The following is a 22347-nucleotide window of genomic DNA, read 5'->3' as shown; positions in this document are numbered from 1 at the left end:
TACTCTCCTTCCTAGCCTTCTTAGGAAAATCAAACTTTTTATTTGAACCTAACCCTTACTTTTTATTTAGTTTTTATATATCTGTAATACTAAAAGTAAAAAATGTAAATTTGCATCCAACTAATTAACACACTTGTATAATGGACATCCATCTTTTTTTTTTAACTGCAGTTGAATTAAAAACATCGTTCCTGATTACAAAATCCTAACCAGAAAGAAAAGAAGAACATACTAAGCAGCGTGTTTTTTACCCACTCTACCCATTTCGACTTAAAATGACAATTACAGAATGAAAACCATAAAAAAGGAAATTGAAACAACCAAATAAAAAAAAGTCTTTTTGATAAGTTATAATGGAAATCCATCTCACATACCAATTCAAGGCAGTTGAGTGAACAGTTAATTAGAAAGAAAAAAAAAACTGTAATTTTCTCAAGCTTAAGAACAAAGAATGAAATTTTACATAACACGTGGAATATTTATGTGATACCATTTTGAGTTTATATGTTCTGCTACAAAGTAAGATTCTCACACTTATATGTAATCAACCTGCAAATTATACAATTAAAGGTCACACGACTTTATTTTAGTTCTTGCCACCATGACACATTAAAATAAAAATCACAAACAAATATATCACACACAAATGTTGAAGGGCTTTCTAGGTTACTGAAAAAGAGCCTTTCTAGGTGAAACTCATAGTTTTGATGCAACAATGTTGGTTCTGTTTAAGGGAAGTTGTAAAGGCAACCAATCATCATCCTCGCCGAAAGATCTTGAAAGACACCTCGTCACCATTTCTTCACTAACTTCTTCAAGTTTTGATGGTTCCCACTATGAGAATTATGAACATAATGTTACAAAACTCATGTGCATTCTAGTAAATGAATGAGCCCACCAACAATTTAACATTATATAATTTGATCTAATGCCATTTGTTTTTAGTTTTACCCGTGGTTTCTTATCTTTGTCAATCAGCATAGCTCTTGATCCCTACAAAAACAACATTCTATGCTTATATGTGATACTAGCTTGTGATCATCGAGCTAAAAGTTTGTACAATATATGTGGAAACCTCGTAGAAGTTATTGTTAATCGTTCTCCTTAAAACATGAGAGATTGCAATGTATTCAGTCTCGATACATTGCTCAATTGTTTTAGATCGACCTTCTCTAATCTATCACATGAGTAAAGCAAACACTAAGAAATTTTAAGAATCGTTTGTTAATTTGTTGTTGAAAAATACTAGCATATATACCGTTTTCAAGAAAATCTTGAGACCTAATGGGTTTGCGGATTTCATTGATGTGATAGCGTCATGGACCCATTTCTCTTGAACTTGTGTAGCCAAGCGTTCCTAAGATAAAAGTCATATATGTATACAAGTATATTATATCATATTATATCATATCCAACATCACATGGCTATATACTTAAAGTTGCGCAACTTACCAACAAGGATAGTATTTCTTCACATGATTCGCCACTGAAGCATTGGTTGATCATGTCGAGCCTGGTCATATAGAAATAAGTCAAAGCCAAATGAACAAACGAGAATACAATTTAATATGGTTATTCCTGGATGATCGGTCCATGGGTAAGGATGTCAAAATGAATAGATAACAATGTTTCATGCTCGTACAAAACACTTTTAAGGTTTATTTCAATTTTGTTGTAGAAAATGCCACACAGAGAGAATTACAAGTTTAGTTTATCTTTACTAAAGATCAACATGCTTCTATTTATTCACTAAACCTATGATTTTGCTTTCTAACTTCAAGGTTCTAAGTTTCAAGTTGCTCACCTACTTTTTCTTGTAGGCGCTAACTTAATATTCAAGTAATGTTTATTCTACAAATACACATGTGTTCTGACTTCTGTGCATGTATATTGATAATTATCAATATACAAAGGTATTATAACACTGTAATCCTTATAAAGTTATAATCTTGTATTATAGTATTCTGTACCTAAAATATGTACTGTCTTGTTTAACTTTTACTTCTTGTGCAAACTTGTTAATAACCATGGATATTGCATCTACACTTGGTGATTCCAATATAGCAGCCATCTTTTCAAGGGCATTCTCCAAAGATTTTAGATTCTACAAAAGTAGGAAGGTGCTATTGTTAATCAATGACGCATTAGTGTTAAGTGTTAACCATACATGTGAATCTTGTGTAAAACACGTTGAATTGATGCAAGTACCTTGGACGGGACAAAATGAGTTCCAAGACCAAATGCAAGCATCTCGGCTCCGTTTAATCGAGCACCGGTCAATCCCATGTATTCACCTACGTGCATACATTTGGTTCATTTTTTAAAATATACATATTTGCATGTGTATATGTACAAATAACACGGCGTTAAGTTAAACTAACCGAAGAATCCTGGGAGCCGTGATAGAAAATAAGATGCACCAACGTCAGGAAATAATCCAATCAACACTTCAGGCATCGCAAAAATCTAGAAAAGTTTCAAATAACATGTTATAAGCAAAAGTATCGGTTCCAAGATTAGTAGCTAAATGGTGTTCAATTAAGGAAAGAAAGTGCACACATCAAAATACTTTGTTGTTTCTTCTCATATTACATAAAATCAATAATTGATTGTAATGATCAATCATTTCTATGCAAAATAACAAAAACCAGTAAACTATTGTGCATTAATAAAGAATAATTACAAAGGAAACGAAATCTAATCGTAACACATAATTATACTAAAGATAATCACAATAAATCTTATCTGTGTAACAAATCATATCTGATTTGATCGTAAGTAATATATTTTTTCTAGTTAACTAGAAGAAAACAATTAGCATTTACCGTATTCTCAGTGACAATTCTAAATGTCGATTGTATCGATATGCCAGCGCCTCCTCCCATGACGATTCCATCTAGAATCGCAACCAATGGTTTCTTATATGTAGCAAGTAAGTAATCCAAGCAAAATTCTTTTCTGTAATAGCTCGCCCCGAAACTCCAATGTCCAGCTTGTTCAAACGTATAAGCAGACGTGAGATCACCCCCACAACAAAATACTTTCCCATTTGCCTGTAGACCAAGACGATTTTATATCAAGAACCCTTGTACTGTTGTGTCTTGTCGATTAACATAATTCGTGTTTGAGCTATAAGAACATCCACAATAGTAAGCATAAAAATCTGTGGCTACATAATACTTTCTCAGCACTCACATAATTGTCTAGACTTTGTCTCTTTTACCGCTAAAACCATCTAAAAAAGATTATCATTTAAAGTAAAACTTATGTAAAGTTATCATGTCACTTTCACTGGAAAATGAAATATAACGATAAGTGAGATATTTTTCTTTTAGTAAATAGTTCATGGATCAAGCATGTGGTGCTTTAGTCTCCCCTTATATCTTTTGTACCTTTAGTATGACAAGCTTAACCGTTGGATCATTCTCGTACGCTCTCGATTTCGCATACATTCTTCTTAACTGCAATTTCAATACGATACAAATAAGCAACACATGCATACAAAGATTGATTTTGAGTTGTTGTCTAACCATACCATCTCATAGTTGAGTGTGTTTAGTTTTTTTTGTCTGTTTAGTATCATTTTCCGTACTCCCAATCCTTCTTCAAAAATTACCTGTAATAATCAATAATATAATTTAATTTTTTTCAAAAGAAATGTAAAATTACATGAAACACAAAGGATAGAAATTAATTATTTTGATTACTAATGTTATAAATCATGATGTAATCATCAATGTATTCTAATCTTGTTATCTCAAAGTCAAATATTAATCCCAATTTTAAGCACAAACAGACAACATATTATATAGGTCATCTACCCAACACAAGTTGTGATTTACATGATACAGGATATTGACAGGTCCTATGAATTTTACGATCATGAGATCATATGGTTAAAAAAAATGGCTCTATGCACTATTATAGAATTTTTACCAGCATATATAACCTCTGGGAACATAATGAAACTGTGTTATATATATGCTTAGTGATTCACAGGTGACAATGGTACTCTAGTTTGGCTAGCTTGGTTTAATTTGGCTCTTTCCAACCCAAACTAGATGACACAAAAGACTAAAAACCGAATCGAATTGATCTCTAGAAGAGTCGCGTGTGAAGTACCTGGTCTGCATCAATGAGAGCCATGATTCGGACCTGCAACTACAAAGCTTGAAGATCTTTAGAAATAATGGAACTAGCAACATGTATAATGTTCGGTGTAGATGTAACAGCGGGTGGGCACGATTTATAGAAGCAACCTACCATAGTAAAGAAAGCAAATTGCTTGTTATTTAAAATGGACAATTAATTTAATATATTATTTACGGAAGTCTTTTATATATATATATATATATATCTGTGTGTGTGTGTACAGGGGATGGACCAAGAAGTGATATTACAGCGAGAAGTGAATCTCATCCATTGATTTTGTTTAATCAGTGGTCTATATTATAAATGGCAAATTCGTAATTAAAAACAAATATTTATGACATATAATTTAATAAAAAAGTTATATGTGTCTTTTATGGTGTATGCCTCATTAAACCATACTTTAACGCTTTAAGTTACTTTTTTGTGCCCATTTAATGCTCATTATAAGGTTAATATTATTTTATTTTTTTATTAAAATTATGATCTTTTTTTATAGTTGTGTAAGTTGTTTATGTGTTTTTAGAATTGATTCATAAAACACATAAATTTTGCAACGTTACATTGTATATTACGGATTTGTTAATATAATACATACAATGTATTGAAGTAAGCCTAGTTTTATTTGTTTTGCCAACACTTTATTATATAAACAAACTGATTCATACACAACATTAGTTTTGCCTACACTATATTAGATACTACATTAGTTATAACTACACAACATTCAAAACTGTCCACACACTACATTTATTTACCTACGCCACATTAGATATGTTTATTCTACACTAGTTATGACTACACAACCATTTGAAAGTGTACCTACACAATAGTAGTTTTTCTACACTAAATTAGATATGTCTACCCAACATTAGTTTTGCATACGCTATGTTAGTTTTACCTACACAAAATTAGTTTTGTCTTCACTACATTAGATATGCCTACACATACATTAGATATGTTAACGTCATATTAATTATGACTACACAACATTAAAAGTGTGCCTACACTACATTATTATAACTACACCAACATTTTAAAGTGTGCTTACACCACATTACGTAGCTACATCTGCATTACATTAGATCAAATGATGATGATGATGATGATGATGATGCTGATGATCATGATCATAATAATAGCAATAACTAGTCATTTTTAGAATAAAATGATTTTAGATCAAATAGATTCCAATGGTTCAAATTTTATATGAAATAAATAATAGTAGTAGTAGTAATAATAATAATAATAATAGTTTGTAACTTACCATTTGCTAGTAACTTATCATTATTTATTAAACCATTAATGAGCATGAGTTACAAAATAAAATACTTTATATTTCACTAATATACCCTTGCATATAAATAATCAGAAAATAAAAAAGAAATTATGTGATTGGTTAGAATCTCTTCTCACACTTCTCGCAATAAGAAACACTTCTGTAATGAACCTAATCCTATATATATATATATATATATATTGTAAAAATGTTTAAAAGTCTTCATATAATTAACAGCCAGTGGGTACAAATACAATGTACAAAAGTTTCTATATATACGTTTATATACTTCTTTTTGAAAAACCAAATATATTAAACCAAAAACGAGGAAACACCAAACAAGTACCTTCATGTCCGTTTACATGAAATTGAAACGGTAAAAAAAACAAAACATACAAAGCTAGAAATATACCATCACAAAGGGAAATTAATGAAATTGAATTCGCACCCGCTCTTCTAATTCACCTTCATTCGTTTACTTCTGTGATACACCCAAAGGAATGTTGCTTTTATATCGCTTACCATCTTCGTGATCGACACATATCTAGCATTGAATATTTTATCTTTCATGGACCTCCAAATCATCCAAAATTAACCGCTACAATAGCTTGAATTATCTCGCTCATTTCCCTTGTTATATTTTGCTCATGTATGAACTTCAATATTTCTTATGCGTCAATTCAAAATTTTTCGAGCTTTGCAATCTCACCCGTTGAAATACTATTGCCCAAACCATTCTTGCATATGCAAATTTCAGCATTCAAGAAATTCACACACAAAACACAATTTTAATCATTAAAATTAACACCACGTACCTCTAACGTCTCTTTTGTTGCAATCCAATACAGCATTTCTACAAATAAAACAATAAGTTATTTTTATTCGTAAACTTTTTAACTAAAATCGGAGCTTGTTACTTGTTGACCTTCATTATCGGTCTCCCATCGTAAATCCTTAACCAAATACAAGTATTCCAAACGATTTCTTCCTATCCGTAACCATATAGGCAAATACGGGTTTTCCAACATCAATCTTCAAACAAAATGTTTTTTATATATATGACAAAAAATATTCAAAAGTTAGCATAATATACAAAACTCTTTAATCTTTATATATACCGGAAAATATTCCATTTACAAAAACACTTGGATTCAAGTGAACAAGAATAACAATTACAAGAAGACAAAAGTCTTTATTTTTATAATCATTCCTTAATACAATAATCTAAATTTTAAATTAAAAGCGTAATTTAGAAAGTTTCTCGTAATAATGTTAATAATTTAACCTTTTTCCTATATAAAATTAAGTAAGTATATTACGTCACTACAAACTAAAGGATGCATGTTACATGTCACAACTGACCAACATAAAACGCAATTGATGGTACTTGTGTTTAGTAGTGTTTTTGTTTGGTGGTTGGTTGTGGCTAACGTCTCGCTTGGCCCGGTTTTAATATTTAATATAACTTTTTTCAATCTTTTAAAAGAAAATAAAAACAATTAAAGATGGTACTAGTTTTATGGTTGGAGGCCATAACTCGTACCGCAGATGAACTGAAAATTTAGTCTGTATATTGTAAGGTTTCAAGTTTCGAATTCGAATGTCAACTGAATATGCAATATGCCAATAAAACAATTGAGGTTTTTCAAAATAAGAGATGAAGAGCTTGAGCTACCTAGCGTTATCCACGGTCACGGATGTATGGATGTCTTTTATCGTTGTGTTAATCCGCTTATATGGATTTTATTCATGGTTTTGAAAATAATTTGATTGATTAGTATTAAAATGTAAAATACAAGTACAATAGCTTGAGACCAAAACGACAGAATATTAATGAGGCATCATCCGTACTCCCTTTTAGTGGTCATATCAACATCATCGGAAAAAACCTTTTCTAAGTTAAAAATGGTTTAAACTTTAAATGATACTTGTTTACCATAGTTTAGTCAGTGTGACCAAAATATTTTTTGTGTCACTTCCCAAATATGTTTTGGCGAAACTTGTTTAGGTTATGTATAGTGAGGTTACAAATGTGGGTGACAAGGAGCGACGAGGGTGAGAACACCGTTCCCTAGACGACAAAGGGGCGATAAGTGGGGGTTGCGCGGGGGGGCGACGGGAATTTGTCGCCGCGTTGTGTAATGATGATGATGGCGTGGCGATCAATGATTGGAGGGTGGGACGACTTGTGGGCTACAACACCGCCCTCTGGGCTACATATCGCCCCTTTTTGCTGTATGCCACAAATCGTCCCATTTTTAGCCCCTCCACTACACATAGGCAAACTCTTTACTATACATGAGTATCGGGTACACTGCTAAAAAAATTGTCCATACCGTAGTCATTGACTCCGTACCCAGCATGCCAAATATATATTGACTGGCTTTTTACCCGGCATGTTGCGTCGGGCAGGTTAGTAAATCTGTCACACCCCAACCTAAGACGGAAATGCGGGGGTGTGATCCGATTGCTCACAGCTCGAAGATACTATCATAAATAAAATGTAACAATATTTAATTAATTATTTTAATTCAAATGTGCACACAATAATCAAATACAACAAAACAATTCAAATAAATAAATACAATTAATTAATTTTAAGTTTGTCTTCAATATAACCTATGGTCTTGACTAAATATCCTTACTTCAATCTAAGCAACCTGCATATGCGTAGAAAATGAAGTTTTGTCAACAAACATGTTGAGTGAGATGATCACCAATTTTGAAACATTAAATAATAGCATATATATATATAGTTGATAAATGATAAATGCGCAAACCAACCATGTGATAATAATCAATCGAATCATAACAATCATGCATATAACCAAATCGTGTATACTAATGAAATCGTTGCCAAGCGAATCGGGCATTGATTACAATGACTAAGGTTGTTGGTTTACCTTTGCCAAGCGAATCGGGCCCCGGTTACTAAGACGGGCGTATGATCATACTAATGAGAACCCTCTACAAGGGGATATGTTGGACCTCTCCGAACGTTATCAAGTAAACAATTAAACATGTAGCAAATAGCATATAGCATTCAACTAATATTTACATAATGATTATATTTGCGATTTTGTGTGTATATATATATATATATATATAGAAAATATGAATAAGTACGCATATACCCCCAAAACGTTTGAAAACAATAGATAAAAAGTGGAATGATCAAACTCACCTTAGATGGAAGGCAAGTGATTAATAAATACGATAAACGAGTAAGGTTTAAACCAGTCGTCCCATAACGCGTCAAACGAGATAATGAATCAGAACCTAAAACTTTGTGATATGAAACTAAAAATAAAAACGAACTTAATGTCGCTGGAATCAATCCAAACGGATGAGTAGAACTCTAGTTATGTTGAATTTAAGATTTAAGCGAGCTGGTACTGACCAGAATCCGAACAGCGAGTTGGAAGTCGGGTTTTGGGCAGTAGCCTTAAAATTATGTTTTGAAAATAAAAGTCTTCTGAACAGAACATTGAATCCGACCAGAAGTATGAGAAAACGATAAGTCAAACTTGTTGACTGTTTTACCCTTTATCGGGTTTTGAAGCAATTGACCAGTCAACACCCTTCAATCACCGAAATTGATTGAAGGTTATTAAGTAGGGAATATGTATGAACGATTTTACAGTTTACAACTTACCCAGAAACTGAAAGGAATGATGAGAAACGGAAGTCAAAGGTCCTTGAGTTTGCAAAGTCAACGAACAAGTCTTGAATCTTTAACGAATATGCAAAAACCGAAGGGTTGGAGAACAAGCAGAGGTAAGGGACAGCTGGAGGATGTTCTTTAGGGTTTGATTAAAGTTTACAGCAGATGAATGGGGCTTGTTTATGTAAGAATAGCTAAAACGAACTAAATATGGGCTTTTGGCCAGTTTAAGCAAGTAAATACGGTTTAAAGAAAAGAATCTTCGATTTATTCATAAAGATCTGATATTGGGCAAGGGAAAACGAACTAGGACTTGTATTTTAGTTATATGATGTTTACTTGGTGTAAGGCCCCCGACCCGGGTGCCCTACTTTCTCGTTGGTTGGCTTTACTCATTCACATAATTCGTAAAATCAGAGTTAATTAAAACATTTCGCGGAATTAAAAGTCATTCATTCATTCATAACATAAACCATCTTGTCTTAAAATATCATAACATAAAACCATAAAACATAAAACATAAAACGACACGGGTGTCTTCTTCATCGCGATGTCAGTCTTCCTCTTATTGCCGCGTGTCCTCATCAAGCAACTTGTCTCATTCTACTTACCTGCGTGCATACTAAAAGTCAGCTACGCTGAGTGAATTCTAGTTAATCAATTAACATACAATACGTTCACATCCATACTTATACGCGTCCGGAGATACGTATTTCGTACTTTATTTGCTACTACTCGTTCATATATACTTTACGATCATACATACGTATTTACACACTTCCGTTCCTACTTTCTTTAAGGTATACCATGTACTACTCTACTTCTACTATCTCGGATATTATTAAGGTATGGTCCCTCTATCTCAGATATTTTTAGGGTCTGATCCCTCCTCTCAGATATTAATAGGGTCCGATCCCTTTAATCTCAGATATTATGAGAGTCTGGTCCCTACTATCTCATATATTATTAGGGTCTGGTCCCTTCTATCACAATCTCAGATATTATTAGGGTCTGGTCCCTGCTATCTCAGTTATTATTAGGGTCTGGTCCCTTTGTCTCGTTTAACCATACAACCATACATGCCCCGTCAATCGTCTATACATTGCTTCATATGTTTCCTATCATACGTGCATACCTTACACGTCTTTCAATTGCATATATAATAATTATATTTATATACGCACATTCATACAACATTCAATAATAACAATCAATAAATAATCATATACGCATCATACACTTATCACTTAGGATATGCGTATTAACTATCACATAAGAGTATGCATACAACCCCGAAAAACGTCACAGAGAAGGGGGGCTAGAACTCATCTGGATCCTGTTGCGTTCCCCGTTATTAGTAATTCATTTATTCAACTGAGCTCGACTAACTGTTAATAATGTACACGTATTAATCCTCTATAATTTCTTGTTATTCGTATCTTGAGTTGACGGGGTTAACTTTTAAATTAACTGAACCGACATGTATTCTTCTTTATCCGTTCATATTGATTTAATATACTTAATCTTATCTTATTAATGAACCGTCGTTATTAGTTTGTATAACGAAATATATAAGCTTTTAAATCAGTTTATAAAATTTTTCTAAAGAAATATATAAGCTTTAATGGTTAAAAACACACTTGTGTGTCTTAAGCGAGTAGACTTGGTTTAGTTCGCTTTGGTTCGTTTTTTTTTTATCTTGGAATAAGGCCAAGAATGGTTACCACATGTCCAAACATCATAGAACTTGCAAAATAATTTATAAATAATAATACCAAAGTCTTACATACAAAAAGTCAACAACAAAGTCTTTAAACAAAAGTTCGGTTTCCGGTTCGGATCTTGTTTCGGGATATGACCGAGGTTAGATTCTACAAACCCATAACCATGGAAACTCAAAATGTAAAATAGAACTAAGATGCACAGAAGTTAAACAAGTATAACAAGTTTGATGGTTAGATGCGGAAAATATATATAATCAAGGACTACTACGAGTCCTCCATGTAACTTTGTCTTATGGGCCGGACACTTAACTGACCGAGACCGGAGAAATGCCCACCGAAGGTACAAAGGGTGATATTATATATATGTTGTATAACAATCTTCAAGTATAAATAAGTGTTAACAAGTTGATTATAATGTAAGACTATGGTCAGTTTGACTTTGGAAAGTCAAACTGCCAAAAAAATATGAAGAAACACCTTTAAATGCTTGAGAATTGGAAGAGAAAGAGATGAATGAGCAAGGATTAATGAAGGGAATAGGGGTGTATATATAGGGTGGGTTGAAAGGGTCAAGCATGAGGTGTGATATCAAGGTTTGCATGCAAGAGGGGTCAAGACAAGTCACCAAAAAAAAAATTGGGGCTGCTGATCTGCTGCTGGTCAGCACGTCGGTTCGCGTCCGGAAGTTCGTTTTTGATGTATCATGGGCGTTTTAAGTCCGTTTTTGAATCCGTAAAAGGGGTTTTTTCAAATTAGACAAGCGGGAATGTTTTAGTAACATAAAATCCAATATTTTAAATATTTAAAATGTTCGGGATATAAATCGGGTCAGTTTACAACATAAAAACAAATACAAAATAAATACAATTTGACCCGAAATCGAGGGATGTCACATAAACTAAAGCTCAAAAATTTTTTAAATGTTAAACAAATCAGATCAGCATAAAATCAAAATCCAAATCTGAAAATTAGATTTAATCGGTTTATTTTATATCTTATTCAATTAACCTACTTGAAACACAATTCACTTTGAAACTCTTTATGTTGATTTTGCAATTATGCATGTGCTATTTTAAAAGTTTAGGAAAATAGTATATATATTAGTTTTCTTTCTTTAGTATTATTTTTTTTTATAAATCTTTTCCTTATTCGAATAAGTTATTCGAACGGTAAGTATAGTTTTCAAAACTTCAAATTCGAATAAGCTAATTTAAGTACCCCGAAATTCTACATATAATTTTCCCGAGGCTGGAATGAAAGGCTAGGACTCTATATAGAACATTCGTCATTAACGCAGGTGTGGACTACGATGAATGGAGAATTGAGGTGGCCTATTATTGTGGGAATAGCTCACATGCAAGGTTGAGGTGAAACCCTCGTAAGTGGGAGGTCTTGGGTTCATTATCAAGCAATGAGGTAAATTTGTGTAATTTAGGCCAGGCCGGGTATGTGGCAGGCCGGGCGGTCGATAGACGCCAACCCGACACTCTGATAGGCTTGAATTTTTTATTTTTTAATTAAAATATTATATATATTTTTTTTTTGAAAAAAAAATATGTATTCTTATTTAAATTACTCAACTAATTTAAGACTCAAATTTTTTTCGCTTTCGGTTCAAAATTTTTTCACTGTTCTCAAAAACGACCCCTGAATTTAGGTGCCGGTAGGAATGGAGGTACGTGTAATATTTGCCGAAAATAGGAGAAATTTTTTTGAATGGCCTATAATTAATTGTTTTTAACCTAATCAATATTTTGTTTTCAGTTAATTCTTTTTTGATTGCTATGCGCCTATGCCACTATCTATCATATGTAGGATAGAAGTCACAGAACTATTAATTGGACGTGTTCAACAAGTTCACTATTCATTGTTTGATTGAATAATAAAGTATAATTAGTCAATTATGCAATTAGAATAAAGTATAGTTTGAGTCATTATGCACCTAATTTTGATCAATTGTGTACTAATGTATATCTAGTTTAATATTTAAATTAGATTACAACCGATCTTGGGTGCATGCCTATTAAGGTTGTTGATATATATACAAGGTGGACAAACCCTAACAATATCATATCATATCATGCCGATGCCGGAGCTTCCACCGGAAATCACATTCGACCAAATACTACCAAGGCTTCCCGGCAAATCCATACTCCGTTTCAATTGTGTTTCCAAGCAATGGTATGCTTTCTTAACACCACCAATGTTTAGAAACTTGCACTTTGACCACATAAACAAAGACGATCTTCACAACCCAAACAAGCTTCTCCTTTCATCTAACAAAGGGCCATGCAAGTTCTTCACCATCGACTGCGAATCACCTAAAGACGGTCTAACCGCTGCCCCCCCCCCCCCCCTTTGCCATATGAAACAAGTGATACAACAACTATCAAAGTTCTTAGTTCTTTTCATGGACTGGTATGTGTAGGCATAAAGATGAACCAAATTGGTGGGGAATATTACTCAGGTCTAAAGTTATGGAATCCGTTGACCGGAGAGTGTAGTAGATTGTGTATAGGTGAATACCGCATCATGATTAGAGCGTTAGGTTTGTATTACACCTCTTTAGATGATGACTACAGGCTTCTAAGAGTAGGCGCCGCGGGTGTTTATATATACTCGTTGAAATCCGACTCGTGGAGAAAACTTGGGCGTTCGAAGTATGATATGTGGTGGAGTTATGATCATTGGAGTCAGAGCATTTGGTTGAATGACAAGCTCTACTTTTTGAGAGAATACAAGTGTGGTTTGAATCAGTGGCATTATCAGTCAAGCCGGTATGAAATTATAAGGTTCGACACAGAGACCGAAAAGTTCTCAGAAATATCAATATCAACTCCATCGTTCGGGAATGCACGGCCAGGCCTTTGCAGCCTCGCGGTTGTAAGAGGATGCATTCACTTGTTTGTGTCATTAATCAAGGAAAGTTGTTTGTGAAAGATGGATGAGGATGGATATGGAGGATGGACAAAGGTAGCAAGTTATAGCAAACTAGAGTCGTTTTTAACCGAGTTTGAGAAGGTGCCGGTGCACATGATGAGGAATGGAAACTTGATCATGCATTCTAGTATTGAAGGTCGCTTTTGCGAGGTAGATTTGAAGAAGAGAATAAAACATGTATCGTGTTCGTATGCTTCGAGTTGGATTTATGGGCATATCCTTCTACAAGGTAAATATGTTGAGACTTTTGAGTCACCTAACCGATCGCGATCTTTAAGATAACCTAGCTAGCTAATTTAGTTTTGCTTTTGTTAATACTGTTTGGTTTTTGTGTAACTATATTTACTCACCTATGGTGGTAGAATATGTTCTTCATGAATATGAATAAGACTATGAGAATCATTGTAGTTTTATTTTTGGCTTTCTCCATTAGATCCTTACTAAAACAATCTTGCAAACCTTTACATTGGTGGATCGCCCTAATCTGCAATACTCTAATTAAAACTGTCTCATTGTTTTTATAAATCTTTTCCTTAATAAGTCGATAAACCTGAAATTGACTCAAATTGGAATAAGTTATTCGAATTCAGGTATAGGTATCAACTCTTCAAATTCGAATAAGCTAACTCAAGTACCCTGAAATTCTATGTATTTGTTCTTTGTTCTTCCAAGATTTCGGGGTAGCCATGACGACAGGGAAGATTTTCCTCGGGCTTGATCCACCCGGGGAGGTATTCCCGGCGTGGCTGAACCCAGCACTCCGGCCACAACTCTTAGAAGATGTATCAGATTAAAGTTGTGTCCCAACTCACAAGTCTATTAGCCTTAATTAATTTGATACAAGTTTAAAAAAAAATAGACTAAATTATGTAATTAGTGTAATATATAGTTTAACTGATTATATATGTAATTACATTTAGTCTAGGGTTCATATGTAAAGATTACAAGTTACAATGAGAACCATATCATATCATACATACATGATACATCCATGGCGACGGAGCGAGATTACATTTAACCACATTCTACCAAGGCTTCGAGGCAAATCCATACTCCGTTTCATGTGTGTTTCCAAAAAATGGCATGCGTTCCTGAGGACACTATGAACAAAAATGATCATCACAATTCCGAAGCAAGCTTCTCCTTTCAAGGTGGATTTTTTGACAGAGATGAAGCTGTGGAGGCCGGATGGACGAAGGTGGTAACCTACAGCAAACTGAATTCACTTTTACACGATGAGGAATGGAAATTGGCCGGAATCACGCATTGTATTTCTACATATGAAGGTAGCTTTTGCCAAGTAGATATGGAGAAGAATATTAAAGATGTATTGTTTTCGTATACCTCGTTTAACATGTAAAGGGGTATCTGTCTAAAAGCTAGGTAACACCATTCCCAATTCACAAACCATCCCAACCCAAACTTTATTAAAAAATTAATTTCTCTCTCTTTCGTATACCCAACCCAATCAAACCCAAACCTTTCACACTCATTAACAACCCAAACTTTAATACTTTTTATTAAATAAATATAATTTGTAATTATTTTTTTATTAATAATTGTTGTTTTTTTATTAAAAGTGTTTATAAATATAAAAAATAATTTCTTTATTTAAAAATAACCAATATATATTTAATTTAAAAATATTTTAATAAATATTAATATTCACCAAACACACTTAATAAAGTAGAAACAAATAACAATCGTAGCATTAAATATAAAATTACACTTAAAAATGATAAAAGCTACATAATTATCTATCATCGCCAAATGTATATCAATAATGATTAATATTTAGTTTATTATAAAAACATATTTTTTTGCTATCTTATGTTTTTAATAAAATTTATACATGTGTGTTCAAAAAAAAACTAAACAATACTGCGTTTTTAGATTTTTTTAAAAACTTATTTATTAAAAGTTATTAAGGAAAAACAATTTTAGTGTTAAAATTAATTAGTATGTAAAAAAGGAAAAATAAATTAAAATTTGAACAAATGCATGAATGACATGTGGGCATGATGAAAGATGGCAAACTAGGTTGTGGGAGCAAGTGGTTTGACCATTTAAGATGAATTTTATAATTTTTTTTCTTTTTTTAAATAGTGTTTCAAACCAAGCTAGTTTACCAATGAGGGTGGTCTAACTATGTCATGACTTTTGTGTCGCCTAATCGATACATGACTGAAAACGATCGTTTACAAAATTTTGTTTTGCTTTTGTTAATTTTGTTTGGTTTTCATGTAACTATATATATCCCCATGACCTGTGTGGTAGAATATTTTATTCAGTAAGGTAAAAGGTTAAGTTTTACTCCCAACCAAAAGGTCGCGAGATCCGGTCTCCTAGAATTTGAGATTGAGACATGTAAGACGTGTAAAAGGTTTAGTTCGACAGAGTTTAGAGTAAACTTTTAGTCATTGTATAAAGGAATATTGGTTTTAAATAATCCCAACTATGGCCTATTGGTAAATATCAGTTCCAACTTTACACTTGCCTGCTGACCGTCCCAACTATTGATGTATTTGTTTTTAACGGGCCGCGACTAACGGGTGTTAACTCCGTTAGTGATTTGCTGACATGGACCTTCTTCTCCGGCCGCATCACGCCGGAAACCTGCAACTCGCCTCCATTCTCCCTAATATCGTCACACCGTCTCCCTCCCTCTTCAAAAGACTTCGGAAATTAGAAAATGAAATAGTTAAGTCATTCAAGTTTAAAATGTTTTAAAATTTTAAAATTATTTTAGTTAAGTCATTCAAGTTTAAAATGTTTTCTAATTAAACCACTCACTTTTTATATTTTATTAAATTATAGGTTTTAACGTGTTTTTTATTTGTTTCAATGAGGAAATCTTTTTATCTTTTTTATTTTTATTTTGACGTGGAGTGTTAACGTGAATTTTATTTTTATTATTGACTTTAAATATAATTAATGTTTTTTTATTTTTTAAATATAACTACATATATTGCAAATCTTGACCCCACATGTTCTCCACCATTACCTTCTAGACGCACAAAAAATTCCATGAGACTCGATTTGATGACCCGATTTAAATAAAAATTACATAAGTTTCCTAATTTGAATACTTTTAAAACTTGTTTACTATTTTGTGACATCCCGCACGTATCAATATAGATATTGTCCTCGTATGTTCATATTTCTTTCAAACCTTTTTACTTATTGTTGTCTTAATCGCTCATCTAATTCCTATTTGATTCAAGCTTTTAGTAAGATGAACTCGAGTAGCGTTTGAGTGTCTTGGCTCATTTACACCTTGTTTATTAGTTGTAACCCTTTGCACGCTTCAATGCCTTGGCTAACATCTCTTTGACATCAGCATTGAGTTAACTATGTTTTGAGAGAAGTTTGCACATCAGCTATCGATCCATCAGCAAATTCAACTTCTATAAAGTTTAATTGAACAATCGAACGCACCTCGATTTGCTTGTATTCATTTCAAGTTTTATGTTGCTCCCCGACCATTACTTGTGGGGCTTGTCAATTATGGATTTGTGCCAACCTATTGGTTAGATGATCCTATAGCCCTTCAAGATTGATATATCTTTGATTAAAAAAAAACCATCACTATAAAAGGCGTTTACCCTAGTGAGTAAAGATGTATTTAAAATATGAGTGTGTGTTTATATTAGGCTTCTATCCTAGTGGGTTCAAGTTGTGTAAAATAGTCTCACTCGCAAGATTGAGAGTTCAGTCCTAGATTTAGAACTAGGCCGGATTTGAGAGTGTCTGCTAGCCTATTTGAAAAATGGAAAACGTTAGCATTTAACAAATAGTATAATGTAGCATTAACTAGGAGGAAAAATAATGACGGAAAAGGAAACACAATTACATATGCTTCAAACACACAAGTTTGAGGTTCATGATACATAAGAATAAACACTCATTCCCTCAGTGTTTACTTGCATCCTTTTCCTTTACTTGAATTCCCCTTTACTGGAATTATTCTAATTCGCCTTGCCACCCTTGTAAAATCCCTACCAAAAAAACAAATGCATTCATCAAACTCCTCATAAAACGGTGAAATATCAATCTTTTGTTTCAATCAAAAACTAATTTTTCCAACAAAATGGCTCTTAAAATGTTGATTATATAGTCATGACTCAAAACAAAAAACCAACTCAATGCATGTAACATTTCTATATAGATTCAGTTATACACACACCGTCTGACATCTAATCCTACACCATTTCAGGCGGCCGCCCGGATAGAGGTCGGACGACCATTTTGCCCCCCCAAAAAAATCAAAGATTATCATGGCCCTCGTGGCCGTCCAAAATATTGGTCAAACACCCGTTTTGACCAATTGTTTTCACATTTTGAACCCCCCCCCCCCCCCCCAAATGGTCAGAACAGCCGTTGTGACCAATAATTTTCAAAGTTTGAACTTTTTTGGTCAAAACGATCTTCAGAAGAGGGTGATTTAGGTATAGCATCGCCGGTCGACCTTTCTATATATACATGCATAAACTTACTTCCATTTAAGATCACCAGCAAGAAGAAGATCATTTTCCATATCTTCATAAGCAACAATATGACCGGGCACCGCATTTGACAAATCAAGTCCTCCTCCAACTTGCTCATCCTCATAGTCCACCAGCATATGGCGGAGAGCCTTAGCTAGACTATTGTAACCATCATGATTATGAAGACTAATCCGGTGACAGATCGAACGACCTTCCACCACAACCGTCACCGCAGGAATAACGCCGACAAGCAAATCCTCTTCCTCTTTTAAGAACTTGTGAACCGGAGATGCGGTGGTAGTGTTTTGTGAACGAACGTAGGGTTGTGACATGAGTCTCCTTTGGTGGTCATGTAACCACCGTCTCTTCATCATGTTTAGAGACCCTTGTTGATCATTATTACTAGTCATTATTATTATTATTATTATTATTATTATTATTATTATTATTATTATTATTATTATTATTATTAATTTTCTCTAGATACGAAAGAAGAGTAGTTTGATGGAATGTAAATATAGTGTGTGAAATAAAGGTGGAGATGAGTGGAGTTTACGTACATGTTTGTATCTCACTTGAACCGATGTATCGTGATTACAAGTTCAACATTTATTTTGCTACCATGCAATTAAGAAACTAAATATCAAGCTGTAAAATTATAACGCATTGGAAATTGATATGACACGGCAACAAGTCTAGACGAAAACGATGTATTTAAATTGAATAATTTTTAATTTTGTAAGCAGGAAAATATCTCTATAACTGATTACAAGCTCATGCATAACCATAATCACAAATTTGATTAGGTTACATAGACAATTAAAGATGGACTTGAACAAATGATTAATAATAAATAAAACTCACATGTTTATCTATTACTGCCACAAAAATGATTGGTTATTATCAAACACTAATAGAAATCTGATCAAATTGTTGCGCAAATTTGTGATACACTAAAATGCGTCACGAATTGTAACACATTAGCAAAGCCATTTCTCACGAAAAAATATACAAAAACGTGAAACACATTTGTTACAAAATACTAAAGAATGTAGTTAGAAAAAACAAACAAAACCCTACATGCGAGGCAAATTTGCTACAAATTGTGATGTATTTCTCACGGAGAAAGCTGCAACACCTGCATGCATTTGCCTGGTGTAACCAAATGGCCAGGCATGTTCGCGATCATAGACGACGCTGAGTAGCCTAAGCCCACCATCTCTAATGTTAGATAACTCGCCCCTTGAAGAGGCACAACATAACAATAATAAAACCTGGTTGAGATTGAATTCGAACTTGAGGCCAGTCTGCCTAAATCTTCACCTTAACTTGAATTCAATTGAGCTAAAATCTTGTTGGCTTTAAATTTAATGGCCGGCTAGAGGGTGGCGCCGGTCGGACCGTCGGCCAGGACACGCAATTTTTAGGGGCCAAAATTTTTTGCATTTATATTTTTTATATATACGTTTAAAAATATAAAACTTAGATAATATGAATTGCTATATTATCATCTTATAATTACTGGGCCCAAAATTCTTTTTTATTCATAATCCATTTAATCAAGTTTAAATTATTGGGTCCAAACTAAAACTACAAAAATTAAATAAAAACCTAATGCAAAATAAAAGAAAATGTGGTCGATTGAAATTTCTCTTTGGTTCCTTCCTTCTTTACGAATGCTGAACAACGACCAACCTAGCCAACCACCACTGTTGGTTCGTTGTTAACCACCAGGCTCCTCCACGGTTGACCAAGTTTGCCACCAAGGACCAAGCTATTTTTGTTTCCAATGTTAGGAGATTTTCACAAATCATTGGTTAATCGTTACTTATTACGGTATTTTTTTTAATAATATATTTTTCAATGTTTATTGTTATAACATTAAGCCTCGTTTAAAAAAATTAGATTATTTATTTCTTTATTCGTTAAGGCTATGGGCCTTTTTATTTCGGCTCGGCCGAGGTATTCAAATTCTCGGAGACGGCCTTGAGTTTAAAATGTTTAATTTAGTGTTGCGTGACTATACAAATGACCTCACATGTAATTTTTTTAGTTATAATTTAATATACTTACAGTTTTCACAAAAAGAAATAAAATATAGTAAGAGGTCGACCTAAGAAGTTGGTGAGCATAGAGGGGAGAGGTATGTTTGCTTGTGAATGCAAAAAGGATGTGGTGTGCGCCCTTTGTTCCTCTTTTCCATACAAATATTGTTTTAATTGTATAACTAATACCATATGTTCATTGGGATGTGATTTTTCTAAAGTGATCATTAATTAGATGATCTGATTAGGGATTGCAAGTTAATCACCACGTTCTGAGACTGAATTTCATAGGATACTATCAAAAGGCTAGCAATATTTGGAAGAAAAATAAAATACAAACTTAGTCGCTCGAGTTTACCATGATTATTTGCATCTATCCGACGTTAACGAAAGAGAAAACGTTTACATTGTCACGTGAAGTATTACTTGTGGGTTTTTAAAGTGAAGTATTACTTGTGGGTTTCTAAAGTTGGAAGAAAATAATGATGTCAGGTCTAAATTGGTTTTCTAATATAATTTAAATGTTAAAATTGTGTCAATTAACAAATATTTTATAAATCAGTATTGTAAACAAACAAACAAAAAAATTATAACTTATTAATGGACAAATAAAGCGTAAACTGTTCCAATTACCTTAAATTGTCCGCACAGTTGACACACATGGTAATTGATTAGTGGTGTGGGTTGTTCTGGTTCAAAGAGCAGTGCCTCTCCCATCCTAAATGTTATTATTATTATATATTTTTTTTTGAATGATAAAAAAAATAATATATTAAAATTAACAAGACGCTATGAATAATACAAACATCAACAAAAAGGAAACCACAATACAATACAATACAAAACAAAACTCAGATATTTACTTAAAACCGACACCAATATTTTCACTCTCTTATTTCCTCTATTTTTAATTTAAATTTAAAAACGAAAACTAAATTACAATTTTCTCCATTTATAATATTCATTGTGAAATGAAAACTAGGATTTATTTTTATAATAATCTAAAATAACTAAGAAGAAAAATACAACAAATATCATCATTTTGCTTCAAAGATTATAATAATTTAATTTACGAATCTCGATTGATATTAAAGAACATTTTGTAGTTAGAAATTTGAGACGACCAAGAAGAGCTCCGTTCGCCGACCGCATCGCCTCTTTGCCTTTCCTTGAAACTCGTTGTCATGTTATATACAGTTTTACACCACTCTTTTTGGTGTTCATTATTTTAAAGTAATTTTGTTTTTTTAAACAGTTATTTGTGTTTATGTATACGAGTGGATGGACTTGTTTCAAAGTAACCTTTTGAATTATATTTTACAACATATTATTCTTTAATCATTTGACATTTTTTTAAGAAAAATTCAACAACAGTGTTTTGAACTACCCCTAATACATGAATGAGTCTTTTTAAGACATGCTAACCGTTCATACTGATTTTGACATTCTAGGCCTAACTCACCAAGGTTCACTAACTCATCACTGTGGTAAAGCTCCATTGAATCAGGTTTCGAACCTGGGGCTGTAATGATGCCAAGTCTCAACCATAACTACCATATCACTAGACTAGAAGGCCAATTGCATGACGATATTCATTTTTTTTAAACAAGTCCAACCAGCCCGTATGATGGACCAATAAACAGCCTTTTCTGCATATTATAACAACATAGTTACTTTTCATCTGGATTTGGGCCCTCTGTCCAATCAGGCCCACAAGCCTTAATTACCCCAGTCCCCAGAACTTATTAATGGCTAATGAAATAAAACAAATAACCCATTAATTTACTTTAGCCCACCAGTTTTAAATCATTATGAATATTTTGGTAACTGCATAAGAAAAACAATGTAGGTTACAACTTTAAAACAATTTGAGTTTTGTTTTAACTAGATTACAAATTTTGCCTTATAAACATAGTCTATGAATTGGGTTCTTAAAAAAAATTACTTTTACTCTCTGTCTTTTAAATGACAAAGTGCCTCGCTTTTAATCTTTCGGTTATTGAACTTTAAGTTTTTCAGTTACACCTGAATATGAATGCCGACACAACTTTTCTGTGGT

At 33.1% G+C, this 22347-nt stretch overlaps 1 protein-coding gene and 1 pseudogene across 1 annotated transcript; both read right to left on the bottom strand.

The window, feature by feature from the left end:
• Positions 1-514: 514 nt before the first annotated feature.
• LOC143571572 (3-hydroxyisobutyryl-CoA hydrolase 1-like) lies at positions 515-4196 on the bottom strand. Its single transcript, XM_077056961.1, has 12 exons — positions 4123-4196; positions 3536-3616; positions 3393-3461; positions 2826-3053; positions 2382-2466; positions 2209-2294; positions 1971-2104; positions 1453-1513; positions 1259-1357; positions 1076-1177; positions 952-993; positions 515-834 (listed from the first exon to the last, which is right to left on the bottom strand). The coding sequence occupies exons 1-12, from the start codon at positions 4144-4146 to the stop codon at positions 697-699; spliced, it is 1149 nt and encodes a 382-aa protein (XP_076913076.1). The 5' UTR covers positions 4147-4196; the 3' UTR covers positions 515-696.
• Positions 4197-17675: 13479 nt separating this feature from the next.
• On the bottom strand, positions 17676-18653 carry LOC143571579 (auxin-responsive protein IAA33 pseudogene; annotated as a pseudogene).
• Between the last annotated feature and the right edge of the window lie 3694 nt (positions 18654-22347).

Source organism: Bidens hawaiensis, unplaced genomic scaffold (assembly GCF_021521415.1).
Source record: "Bidens hawaiensis isolate Kalapana, Puna unplaced genomic scaffold, B.hawaiensis_p1.1 tig00025413_1, whole genome shotgun sequence".
Taxonomy (NCBI): domain Eukaryota; kingdom Viridiplantae; phylum Streptophyta; class Magnoliopsida; order Asterales; family Asteraceae; genus Bidens; species Bidens hawaiensis.
The sequence above is the reverse complement of the archived record's forward strand: the minus strand, read 5'-3'. Positions and strand labels throughout refer to the sequence as shown.

Bases quoted from the DNA above. Each gene is read 5' to 3' on its own strand.
- LOC143571572 (XM_077056961.1), bottom strand. From the start codon at position 4,146: ATGGCTCTCATTGATGCAGACCAG. The intron at 2,105-2,208 runs GTACTTGCATCA...CTACTTTTGTAG, and splicing joins CTCATTTTGTCCCGTCCAAG to AATCTAAAATCTTTGGAGAA. The intron at 1,358-1,452 runs GTAAGTTGCGCA...CTTTTATCTTAG, and splicing joins AAGAAATACTATCCTTGTTG to GAACGCTTGGCTACACAAGT.